Source organism: Acanthaster planci, linkage group LG07, assembly GCF_054643075.1.
Source record: "Acanthaster planci isolate LZ-2023a linkage group LG07, COTS_SCS, whole genome shotgun sequence".
NCBI lineage: Eukaryota > Metazoa > Echinodermata > Asteroidea > Valvatida > Acanthasteridae > Acanthaster > Acanthaster planci.
Window position 1 is genome coordinate 20,900,760 of NC_141783.1, and position 13,794 is coordinate 20,914,553.

The 13,794-nt window shown below is 38.7% G+C and overlaps 1 protein-coding gene across 5 annotated transcripts in view; it reads right to left on the reverse strand.

Moving 5' to 3' along the window:
- Window positions 1-724: 724 nt before the first annotated feature.
- LOC110988822 (testis-expressed protein 2-like) overlaps window positions 725-13,794 on the reverse strand; it is a 42,854-nt gene continuing 29,784 nt past the window's right edge. For 4 of the 5 annotated variants that reach the window (XM_022252699.2, XM_022252700.2, XM_087139070.1 and 1 more), the window contains 6 exons: window positions 13,174-13,427; window positions 11,765-11,830; window positions 6,397-6,516; window positions 5,913-6,113; window positions 4,486-4,606; window positions 725-4,371 (listed from right to left, as the gene is read on the reverse strand). In XM_022252699.2, coding sequence (XP_022108391.2) covers window positions 4,258-4,371; window positions 4,486-4,606; window positions 5,913-6,113; window positions 6,397-6,516; window positions 11,765-11,830; window positions 13,174-13,427 — 876 coding nt within the window. In that variant the 3' untranslated portion in view covers window positions 725-4,257. The remainder of the gene's footprint in view (window positions 4,372-4,485; window positions 4,607-5,912; window positions 6,114-6,396; window positions 6,517-11,764; window positions 11,831-13,173; window positions 13,428-13,794) is intronic. The other variant, XM_022252701.2, reaches the window with a different exon arrangement.

A 13,794-nucleotide genomic window follows, 5' to 3' on the forward strand; every position in this document is an offset into this window, starting at 1 on the left:
TCTTTGGGGGAGATGGCATTTCATCAAAATCTTAAACACAAAGTCATCAGAAGGTATTTATTCTGTTGGAACATCTTGAAATAGCTTCACGCCAAAGATTCTTGCAGCCATAGAAAGTGAAAATAAGCAGTATAAATGAATTTTTTTCTTGGGTTTTTGTCTGGGGTATGAATGATTTGACAAGCAGCAAAAAAAGAAACCCGGGCCGTATATATTATCATGCAAAAGAAGTTTAGCCAACACACACGTGGGTTTGTGTATTACCAGAAGTAGACAACAGATTTAGTGGAAGTACCAACATAATAGCTTTTACAAATGAAGAATTTAGAAAATTATGTTATTTTCCAAAGGGTATGAATCATTCTGAGCACAACTGTATGTACTACTGCCGGGCCCACCGCTGTGTCTCGTGACCTTTAACCTGCCATGACCCTCTGCGCTTTGCGCCAACAGTTCGGTATTGGGGAAAGATCGCTAACCGTAAACCTTGACAATTGTATGGAACAAGGCATACCCTTATTTCAATGCAGTGACATCGTATCTAGTGTCTGAGGACTGAACTCCTCAGTGCCCTATGTGGTTCCAGGCGATTCACACACACCCAGTCTAAAAACGAGTACCCATAATCACTGGGCCGATTTTTTAAACCCTGGAGAGATAGGGCCTACACAAAGAACTGTAAAAACAAAAGTTAACAAAAGAACAAAGGTGACAAGAGCACACATTTGTCATTGGAAAATGCGCCAGCATGCATGAAGCCTTTAATTTGAAACAATCGGAATTCATTTCTTCTCTGGATGACTAAAATCAGTATTTCAAGTGTTCCATTTCAAAGGTCCAAGTTACATGTAGTTACTTAAATGATGTGACTTTTTCTTTTTGGTATTGTTAAAAATTTGCCAGAGTTAGCGTAACATTAGAAGTAAATGCATGTAAGATGTTTATCTTTGTTTTATTTATCACAAGAAGGTCAACAATTGGGTTCTTAATTGGCAAGAAATCAACTTGGTGCATAATTTTTCAGGTAAATTATAACTTCACTTCCCATACTGAGCTGAATATTCATTGAGTCCTTAATGAAAATCAATATAAGTGCAACGTCCAAAATATAGTTTATACGAAACAACGTCCTGGAAACTAACACAGGTGGATCAGGACACATTACTTTCTGAATTTTTAATGTACAGCGCTTTGTGATGTCATTGGCATGGAAAGCGGTTTTTAAATTAATTCATTATTATTATTATTAAGAGCAGGAAAAATGACTTAAAATTTATGACAGCGGATTTCTTAATCATGACATTAACATGCACTTTCACCTATCCAGAAAGTGTCCAACTATTTTCTTCATTTCCTCCAACTATCTGTTGATGTCAGTGTATAAATCATCCTAAATTAACATCTTATTTTGCCAAATTCCTTTTTACATAATTTAGCTGATGCTCTATCAAGGCATGACCATTCAAATATAATCCTAAGCATTTTGGCTGTTGGTCAAACCAGTGTTGTATTTCAGTCCATCACAAGTCCCTTCACAAGGTCAGGGTGAAGGACAAAGGAATGCTTTTGTCACAGCTCATTTGAATAGCTTGTGAATTGGCTTAAGACTGATAGACTTGTGATGGACTTATAGGGACACCTCATGGGCTCAAATACAACACTGAGTCAAATATAGATTGGTTTATAGTTACTGAGATCATTTGACATCAAGTGTCTATTTTCTATTTCTGTATATTGCACATCAAATAACTTTCAAAATAGTTTTTCTCACATCATGGATCAGGATTTGGACACAGAATGTAAAGAATAGTGTCATGGTATTAGGATATAAAAATCATTAAAAAACAATCGACTAAATGCAAACAAGGTAATGTTACTATATACTACAACATATATGTATATGAATAATTTCCATGAAATGAACATTAATCAAATGAAATTTCAGAAAATAATCAAAGAAATCTCTTTCAACACAACTTGAGACTGAAACAGAAAGTGTGCATGAGCTTTTGCAAATCCAATGCTAGCAAAATATCTCACTTAAATAATTCAACTAGAGCTTGGAGAAAGACTACTCAGAGTATTGTAAGTTTTGAGAGTGAACAGGATAATCTTTTCCTTGATAGAAGTGAAATCAGGAATGTTTTACAGCAGAGATTCTTATCAGCATCAAACAGAAATATCCCATGCTAAAAGGATTTATACATTTACCTGATAATATCTAGCTGAGTGTAGGCTACACATGATGTAATGTAACAAAATAACATTGATTATATCACGGCCCCCCAAACTTCTTAACTAAGCACATTAATGAAATGGACCGGGGGGGCGGATCTGCCCCTCTACAACATTTTTCCAGTATAGCCGAGTTTTGGACTAACTCTTTGCAGTCATTATGACAACGATATTGTAAGATCAAACATACCATTTTTGCACAGTGCACATCTTTCTGAAGAAGGTCAGCCCAAAATGTGTACTTTTTCCACTTTGGTGCTCAGTGCACCAGGCTGGCATGCTTGTTGCCTTGAACTTCAGATGTCCGTCACAACAAAACCATACGTCTGATTGAAATCAAACCTCACATTTGTAATGATAAGGAGCGTCTTTACATGCATGCAAAGGTACAAAAAATTGAATCTGGCGCAGCCAGGGTTTTAGAGGGGGGCAGTGCGCCAGGCTGGCATACTTGTTGCCTTGAAACTTCAGATGTCCATTACAACAAAACCATATGTCTGATTGAATTTAAACTTCACATTTGTAATGATAAGGAGCGTCTTTACATGCATGCAAAGGTACAAAAAACTGAGTCTGGCGCAGCCAAGGTTTTAGAGGGGGGCAGTGCGCCAGGCTGGCATGCTTGTTGCCTTATACTTCAGATGTCCGTCACAACAAAACCATATGTCTGATTGAATTTAAACTTCACATTTGTAATGATAAGGAGTGTCTTTACATGCATGCAAAGGTACAAAAAATTGAATCTGGCGCAGCCAGGGTTTTAGAGGGGGTTTAAATCCCCCGCCCCACTGTAAGATGGATCCAAATAACCCGGCTCTTTGAGTTGTTGAAACAAAAGAAACACACAATTCTCCCAGCAAAACCTCCTATATCACCATTCTCTGAGCATATGCTCCTTAAATTTAAGTCATCTTGTCTCTGTCCCTTCCTTACAGGGTGTATACTTTCTTTAAAATGACATCTTTTCAATGAAATCTTTAAAAATCCAGCAACCTTTCTTTACAAAGTTCATGGAGAATCAACCGTGGGAAGGTGTTTCTTTCTACAGAGGTCAAAGTATTTTTACCTGACAAACAGATCATAAGATTAATTATGTTGCGAGTGCATGAATGGGGGTGTGATTTGTTACTGTTTTGGGTTATTAAACTTTTAACTTGGTGATGACCACATGAGACTCGTGTCAGCAGGACTGATGTAAGAAAGCATTTCATGAAACAGTGAAATTGAAAGGAAATACACTCTTTTAAGTAGCAAAAAAGGCCACTCTTTTTCTGGAAAAATATCTTTATCGCTTTTATGGCACTTGCAATGATATACAGATCCAATTTGAAGCCAAGTAATGTGCCTTAATCTGTTGTGATTTAACTGCCTATTATACTATGTTGACTTAAACGAAGTAATTGAAATTAAAACAGCATAAGAACGATGCATGAATTGATTTAGCTGCATAATGTTCTAGTATAAACCATAAAAGTAGTTCCTTTGCACTGCTTTTATTAAAGGAACACAATACTTAGTGTCCTGATTTACTGGTGATTCCTATCCAAACTGGACACCCAGTTCATACATTATTTCATTTATTTTTCTCATATTTACCGCAGAATAACAATTTTGTGTATATTTTCAATACAGTGGTGTGAAAAGATCAAAAAATTGTACAGGATAAAACAAAAAGGATGTCTCCATGAAATGCCAGGCTGGATTCCTGTGGCACCACAAGCATTGATCCTGAATGAAGACAACTGTGACCAGTCTACTTTTTGTTTTTACTCTAACCATATCTCCAGCTGGTTCCCCGGATCATGACAAAGCTAGTCAATATCGTTAGTCGTTTAGTGAAGCAACAGTCGCCAGCCTCATTTTCTGGGACCCTGGGATACGACAGTGTTGCAGAAATGTTTCCTATGTGAAAGTACTGTAAATGTAATTATCACCAATGATTTCCCATTACTTACTATTATTGCACCAGCCCTACGATGGTCTCCTGAATGAGTCAAGAGAGAGAAACAATGACTGGAACTTTCAATCGGCATCAGTCTTGTCCTTCGATGCCTTGAAAAGAGTCTTCTCTAACTCTTTGCTGGTCATCATGATTGGCAAAGGAACATCATCCATGTTGGGTAGAACAAAAACTTTCTGCATTTTAAGGAGAGAAAAAATAATGGATGCTTTACAACCATAGTAGCTTGAAGGAAATTTCTGAATGACTCAGTAGATTTCTGACCATCTTGTTAGAAGTTTTCCTCATACCTGGAATTCTGTCTCTAGTTTCCTCTCGATGTAGTCCGTGATGTGAGTGAAATTGAATTGTCTGGTCCCTAGCTTTGGCTTTGCTGACAGCCAAAGGGAAGGTTTGCCTCGGAAGCCGTACCTGAGAAACAAAATACACAGTAACAGATCAATCAATTGTACTTGTTGGACAATGTCACTGACAACAAAAACAAGGTCCCTATGGCCAAGCGTGACTACAGTGAAAAAGAGTTTGAAGGCTGCCCTTGCACTAGTTTCAACAGAACTTGAATTGGCTGACTAGAACAACAAAGGCAGAAAGAAACCCTTAAATTTTGAAGTATAACCTTAGTCATGCCCGATCTCACAAGATTCTATGTACTTTACACTACACCTCAAGGGTTAAGGTTGATTTGGATTGTTAAGTATGAGAATTACCTTCACATGAGCAAAGTACAAGTCTCATGCTCATTTGGTAAGGATCATCAACCCTTTTCTACTATGCACAGTATACAAATGAAGAATGAAGATCACTTCCACTTGTGTACTAGCAACTAGCTTCTAATGTGATCCATAAAGCTTTCTATTTCTACTGAGGGAAAATTGATATATAACCAATGGAAGCTTGTTTTACTAAACCATGCGACAAAGAAGTCACTATTTGTTTATGACACTTCTTACACAGATTCTGCTTGGTTTAAACAGAGTAAAAGGGGCTACTCAAGTCAGCAGTGTTTCCCCTATGGTTATATATTCCTGCCACCCCAAACATTTTATACTTGTCAATAGGCATACAGGCTGTAATTGGAATGTAAGAGTGTTGATTTAATTGGTCCCAATAAATTTAAAGCCCCCATGACGTTAAATACATGTATAAAGAACAGATTGTGGAGTACTCCAGGCAAAATGTCAAACCATCAAGGAAACTCTGTTAATAACATGATGGTAACTTTTGGGTCCCCTGTACTGTATTTTGTGCTGTATACCTGTACATGTAGTGCTTTAGTTGATACGCGTATATTGGTTTGGTATGGTATTAATGAAAATGCACAGCAAGATACATGTAGCAAAAGAGTTCTTTTAAATGTTCTCCACAAATGCACATTTTCTATAGTACAGACAATTCACGCAATAACGTGTATTCTGTTCACTTTTTGGTGCTGAAGGACACAGATTACAGCTTAAAAGGATTATTCACTCACAAACAAGCCAAAAATGCACCAGAGAGAAACGAGAGCAAGGAGTACGACCAACTTTTTAAGTTAAAAAAATAATTGGAGTGAGGTTTAGACATAATATCGTACCAGTATGAATTAATAGGTACATGTATCTTCGTCATGAAAGCCGCTCTTCGGTGCATAAATGGAAAATGCCATGTGGCTAGCTCACAGCCAACCAAGTTACAAAATCTGTCGGTAAGATGTAATGTATTACACACAGAACAGTACCAGAATCTATCTGTTGGTGGTGGTGGAATGTTTACACACAGTGGTCCTGCAAGTCGTTTGACTTCGACTGTGAGTTCGACTGGTGTATTGGACACCTCGTCCATGGCTCTCTTGATATACTTGTTTTGGGTAGCACTTTGAAAATACTTGGAGCTGGCGATTTTGTTGACAATGCGCATCAGCTTGCCTGTGCTTTTGGATCTGAAACACAAAGGCAGAATAAACCCTAAACTGAAGATTTTTGGCCAAAGAGGACAATAAGAAGCAGTGTAGTATAAATTAGACGAAACTAACTCAAAGATTCTATGAAATTTCACTTCAGAAATTCATCTCTCATTAAAAAACACAAAGATATTCCTGGAGATACCATTTGGATATGTCCTGATTGACCACTACTTTCCTGGGCAGTCAAACAGCACCCCCAAACCTTCAGGCACAAAGCAAACATGGAGGATCAGGTGAACTTCTTGTTTGTTTAACTCACGGTTCAGCTTCGGCACTCGGTGTGGTGGATTCCGGGGAGACAAAAGTCTCATCCGTTTCCTCATCCGAAGATTCAGCACTGTCTTCCTCTTCACTGTCCAATGCTGCCAGGGACGGAGTCCTGTTAAAAGATGGTCGGCAGATGTGGTAAATCACACAAGATGACTTTAATGCGAGGTGAGTTAAAGGGTATTAAGTTAATCTTGAGCAGCTGTCAGAAATATCAGACTGTTTACAAACATATGGTGTAGAAACCTGTTGTGCACGTGGTGATGTGTGGAAATAATCATTCATCATGTTGTCACAGCTTCTGTTGATAAAATTGCTGTACAGTGCCGCATTCAATAGCACAGTACATGATGTTTGCCTTATGAGTGGGGTGTCTTTGTTGTATTCCAGTATCAGTCAACTTGATGAAGATGCCGATGAAGATGTATGTACACCATCATTGATGAAGGTATACCAGGAATGTGAATAACAGCATACATGAACAAGCCCTAGTTTCTTTCTGACACTAATTTGTGACCTGTTATCCAGTCTGTTTCTGTGCTTGAATACTACTAAATACAAAATTATACAAATGAGCTTGTTGCAGCTACCATGGGATTTGGCATACATGTATACTGAGAGTTCGCCTGAAACCTTGCCAAATCATCCGCTGTGCAGAGCACTGACGAACATTCTTCTAAATGACTTTCATGAGGCATCATCAAGTCCCATGCAAAATAATTCTGACAGTGTTTCACCTACCAAAACCTGTGGGTGAATTCTGAAGGAGGGATATGGGTGAAGTAAAGCTAAAAACAAAGTTTCAAAATGACAGCACCAAGATCATCTGGCTTTTGATCAGCTGGGATACACTATGTATTTTCTTTTACTTAAAATACCGGTGGCTACCTCCCCCCCAAAAAAAAACACAGCAAAATGAAACAAAGAACAAAGTAAACAGAAACATTGTCCATGATGGTTTTTGCTTGAGTAATGAATGACACTGTCCATGATGGTTTTTGCTTGAGTAATGAATGACACTGTCCATGATGGTTTTTGCTTGTGTAATGAATGACACTGTCCATGATGGTTTTTGCTTGTGTAATGAATGACACTGTCCATGATGGTTTTTGCTTGTGTAATGAATGACACTCAGCAGCATAATATTGGGAATGGATTTTATGTGATATCCAAGCAACATTGCAATTTACATGTGACTATTCATGTATCAAAAGGGCTGGGGGAGTAAACCCAACTTGAACTGAGCCACTTTTAATTACAAAACTTCAAAAACTAAACAAGGCTTTTAAAAAAAGCAATCCCAAGACTTTTAGAAGCTGTTGATTCCATCCTGAACTGAACCATAATTTTCCTACTAAAACATCAAAAGCCTCCATAAAATCCACTAACGAATTCCAGCAAAATTGCTTTAAGTGACTTATTGCGTTTAAAAGTGACTTAGAAGTGCATCAAATTGCTCTTGTGAACATGACTTGACAGCTATGGAATGTTTATGTTAAAACACACAGGTGTGATATACAAATAAACTGTCAGTGTTTATTTTTTATGTACCATAAGCCCCTCTACCCACACAAAATTGTAATCATAATTTATGACATACTGTGATTTTTCAGTCTTTTTGAGGTTGAGGTGTATTGTGTCAGTTTGTGACTAGTTTTACCAATTGTGCCTTTAAAACATTGCATTCTGTAAGTTTTCAGTCTTTGATTGTTGTAATATACCAGTGGAAAGTAAATGTCTTTTACATGGACTAATAATTATAAACGAATGAATGAAGGCATGAAAACTCTGTACCAATAACACTTGTTTTGCCTGCACATACATGAATAATATAACTGATGATAGGCAGTAATCTTTACCCAGCACAAATACCTCAAATTCAAAGTTAGGGTTTCAGACTAGCTCTCATGTCATTGTTCAGTGATGTGTGATGTATGTAGCAGTCATGTTTCTGTACATGTCCAGGCATAGGCCCTTCTCTGCCACATCTACACAGACGTGGAAACTTGACAAATAAAGTACAAGTAGCCTATTAGGCTACAAATAGAGCCAAGTTTATGGCAACCGCTACAATTCAAGACGCCAATTCAAGGCCAGACTACAGATGTTGAGATGGCCTCAGCCTATTACAGTCATTTGCCAAAGTTTAAGACCACCTGGAATTTCATTGGTACTTCTCTCAATGGGCCGGTATTATATTGCCTCCTTGAATGATTACTTGGTCTTACAAAAGTGGTGCATAACATCAGTGTAGTGCTGTATGCCCATTTGAATGAAATTTTTTGCAAAGGCAGGTCTTGTATGACATTTTGTGTGTAAGGCAGCACGGGTGAAAAAAACCTGTGTAAGTAATAAGAAATAAAGGAGGGCACACTAAATACTAGACTGATCACATATCAAAGCATGGAAATGTAGTCAAATAGCTGTTTAATGAAGAATAAGGTTACACATTGAACACACAAGCTACATGACCGTGTATTCAGATGGTCTGGTTTCTGGTCTTGTAACCACATATGTTCATCCCTTCCACTTAGTTAATGCTTGAGGGTGCTACAAGCACAAGCCTCTTCAAAGAATGGTCAAAAGAGGAGTTCCACAAATGGCATGGATACATCTTTCTAGAAAACTCTACAGCATTCACTAAATTAGTATCCACTACATTGTCCATGGTGAATTGAATAATACATACTGTATGGTTGGACTAGCATTGGGTTTATTTCTCATCCTTTTCAAGTTTATTTCAAAGCGATAGGCCTACACAATTCTGTACACATCATTCTGGTAATCGTCGATGCATCCAGACAGATGCCCGGGGTAAACCTTGGCACACCGATTTTTTTCTCAATGCGTGAGGTCACGTACATGTATGATCCTCGCAGGATGAATAGACTGGTTGCTGCACTCCATCATGCATTCTTTTGCATAGGTGCATCGAGGCGGAAACCAGGGCTATGCACGTGTTTTTACCACAGCAACAGCAAAACGCAAAGACTACTTGTGAAACCATCAGAAGATGCTTTTCACATGTTGCAAATGTAACTGGGAACACATGCAAACACAGACATTATAACAATAAAAGGGCTGTTCTGAGGTGTCTGTAATGACAGAAAAAAACCCATTATTTATTTATTTATTTATTTGCTGTTCTTATATTTATTAATTTTGTTTTTTCTAAGTTGCCAATAAAAAATTTAGGTTCTTGCCGAAAAATTAGGGTCGGTCGGGAAATCCATCCGTCCTCCATGGGAAATCAAAAGCTTCGTTTTAGCCCTTGCAAGTTGGATTCTCCGACCATTATTTGGTTAATATTTGTTGCACTTAGGCCCATGCCTCTGTTACTAAAGAACAAAATGAACGATAATCGGTGGGGTGAATGGGGATGGGGCAAAGTGGCATGGGGTGTAGTTGCATGGGGCAAAGTGGTATGGGGTGTAGTTGCATGGGGCAAAGTGGTATGGGGTGTAGTTGCATGGGGCAAAGTGGCATGGGGTGTAGTTGCATGGGGCAAAGTGGCATGGGGTGTAGTTGCATGGGGCAAAGTGGCATGGGGCAAAGTGGCATGGGGTGTAGTTGCATGGGGCAAAGTGGCATGGGGTGTAGTTGCATGGGGAGAAGTGGCATGGGGTGTAGTTGCATGGGGAGAAGTGGCATGGGGCAAAGTGGCATGGGGTGTAATTGCATGGGGCAAAGTGGCATGGGGTGTAGTTGCATGGGGCAAAGTGGCATGGGGTGTAGTTGCATGGGGCAAAGTGGCGTGGGGTGTAGTTGCATGGGGCAAAGTGGCATGGGGCAAAGTGGCATGGGGCAAAGTGGCATGGGGTGTAGTTGCATGGGGCAAAGTGGCATGGGGCAAAGTGGCATGGGGTGTAGTTGCATGGGGCAAAGTGGCATGGGGCAAAGTGGCATGGGGTGTAGTTGCATGGGGCAAAGTGGCATGGGGTGTAGTTGCATGGGGAGAAGTGGCATGGGGTGTAGTTGCATGGGGCAAAGTGGTATGGGGTGTAGTTGCATGGGGCAAAGTGGCATGGGGTGTAGTTGCATGGGGCAAAGTGGCATGGGGCAAAGTGGCATGGTGCAAAGTGGCATGGGGTGTAGTTGCATGGGGCAAAGTGGTATGGGGTGTAGTTGCATGGGGCAAAGTGGCATGGGGTGTAGTTGCATGGGGCAAAGTGGCATGGGGTGTAGTTGCATGGGGCAAAGTGGCATGGGGTGTAGTTGCATGGGGAGAAGTGGAAATAGGGCTAAGTGAGTGACACCCCCTGTACTCCATCAATGCACGTAAATGTATACTTGCACTACTACGGACAAATGATTATTGTGCAAAACAGTCCATTAACAAAATACTACTGCTGTTTTTATCGGGTCTTAATACACAGGGCACTTTATTTCCTTTGTTTGGATAAACTGCAGAAGTTGTTTTAAAATGGGAAGGACCCTGGACATATTTTCTTCCGAATCTGATTGTGTTTATTTTATGTTAAATTACTATTTTAGAATTTCTTTCAAATTTTGTGCAACTGGATTCATTATAATATGGTGGTTTAATGTTGTTTGATCAATTTCTAGTTATCAGATTATCATTATAATATGGTGGTTTAATGTCGTTTGATCAATTTCTAGTTATCAGATTATCATTATAATATGGTGGTTTAATGTTGTTTGATCAATTTATAGTTATCAGATTATCATTATAATATGGTGGTTTAATGTTGTTTGATCAATTTATAGTTATCAGATTATCATTATAATATGGTGGTTTAATGTTGTTTGATCAATTTATAGTTATCAGATTATCATTATAATATGGTGGTTTAATGTTGTTTGATCAATTTATAGTTATCAGATTATCATTATAATATGGTGGTTTAATGTTGTTTGATCAATTTCTAGTTATCAGATTATCATTATAATATGGTGGTTTAATGTTGTTTGATCAATTTATAGTTATCAGATTATCATTATAATATGGTGGTTTAATGTTGTTTGATCAATTTCTAGTTATCAGATTATCTCCGTGAACTTTATTTGTTTGTATTTTGTAAAAAATAAATTATGGTCTCCGTCTGTGGAAAGAAGTGTCGGAACGATATCCGACGTCGCCTGCCTCAAAATCCACAGTAAAGTGATCGAGTGCACATGCACTAACTCTCAACTATATGTAAATGTGCACAAGGCCATGGGAGTGAACATGTACGTGTGACTGACCCAACTACAACACCAAGGGTTTTGAATGTTCACGCTACATGCATGGCTATAATGCTCAGGTTCATGTATGAAATGATTGTATTCAATACACTCATGATTGGGAGAACTGGGAAATTTGTTTGGCACACAAGATGCACCTGTACAAGTACATGTACCTGGGCTTTTCATATTCATAACCAGTTGTCTTCATCTCCGGAGAGGCTTGCTGCCTTTTGGCCTGTCTGTTTTAAGATTGGTGGATTAATTTATACAAAAAAATCAGAATTCTGACTTTTAACCTGAAACTGTGGCTTACTGAAGAAAATTTATCAAGGATTCCACTCGGGCATGGAAATATAAAATTTCAGGTGAAAATATCGGTAAAAATACTTAAGCCTTCATATGGCAAAAAAATAAAACAAAGCTAATATTGGAAATACATATATTCATTTTCCTTATAACATTTCCATAATGACAAATCTGTTCATCCAAACCAATTACAGGTACAAATAATTTTGGGTGCAGAAATAAGAACAGTTTCTCAAATTCAAAGAGAGGATGCAGAAATCGACAAGATGGTGATCTATGGCTGATTTTAGTGATTTCAAGTTTGTATCAAAAACAGATCTATCCACTGCAATCATTAAGAGCTTCCATACACAGCATGATACTTGGAAGAAGGGATGCAAGGTTTTTTCCTCAGTCACTGTCTTCAATGCAATTAGGTACTCTGCCACTCAAGTTGCACTAGACCAAATACGCGCCCACAGAAAACAGTGCAAAATCGCCCAAACAGTGCCCCCTGTATACTCTCGTGAAGAAGTTGGCCTCTGTTTTTTGCTGGAAATTCAAGATTATGGCCAGGAGATCACTTTTCGTTTCAATTTTATGGGGAGTGGCTACGAAAAATGTTTTTAATTGGCCTTTTCCCGAAGACACCCCAAATAGTAGTAAAACTATGCGCTCACCTCTGAATGTAGCCACCCGCCTCTATTTACAATAGGCCCGCAACTGGGGGCTTTTTGTGGAAGAAATACCCCAAACCGGAAACTATCAGTCCCAAATTTGGGGTTTATAAAAATATTTCTATGATCCCTCCTTTGTAAAAACTTATTGTAAAAACCGCTTAGGATCACAAAATATTAATGAGCTCACGTGCAGAAATACAACCATTTGGTGGAATGCACCCCTCAGTGAAATTGGCCTTATTCTCGAATCAGCCATTTTGAATCAAACACAGGCAATAACCTGTATAAGTTTTATAAAAACATAATTAGTGTGGGAATTCAGATGATGCAGTAAAGGTAAAGTATAGATAACTATACTTATGCTCGGATGGGTAGTTCCACATAATGGATGAAACCCATGCCAGCTTATTTTCCGAATTAAAAAAATTAAAGCGAGGATATAGGGGAAATAGTCAGGCTACTTCAAATTAAGGACGGTTCAATAAATAAAGGGGATGCAGGGCACAAGATACAAAATAGCCATCTTGTGAATGAAGCGCATTGTCCTGCATCCTCTGATAACAACCCATCCTTTAGTACCAATCTCCAAATTAATTTTCAAGACCTTTCAAGCTCACCTCTCTTTCTCTTTGGTTTCTTTCTCGACTGGGGAGATTTCAGTCATTTCCCGGTCGTATTTCTCCCCCTTGCCTAGTCTCCAGAGGTTGACCTTGGTTGTCATGGAGAGCATGCAGGAGCCTCCGTATGCCATGTCCATATCTACCCAAAGACCCCGGCCATCGAGATAGGGTTTGGAAACTCGGCGTAGTTGGGGAGCATTCAGCCCCAGGTCAATGTCTGTGATTTTTAACTCTTCAATGAAGTAAGGTACCTGGCGCCGAAAAATGTTTGAAACATTTTAAAAAGAGGATAAAATGTGGTTAAAAAAAGGGCACACCTTAATACAGTAGAAAGTGAGTTTATCTGTGCTGGTAAATGTTTTACCAGGTACTTATTTTGGGCTTTATTAACCCTAATCGCCTAGGGTGTATGTAAAATCACATTGAGATCGGAGGATTTGGGACTGTAAGGGTTAATACCTTTGCTCTCAGCTTTAAAAATCTACAACAGTAGGCAAGAGACACTGTAGCACTATACCAATCAATGAAATAGGAAAAAAACGCTATGATGCTGGGCACATTCAGTCGAAATTTGAGAGGTAACCTTTCGGGTTTAATGAAGATCTTCTTTTGTGGGAA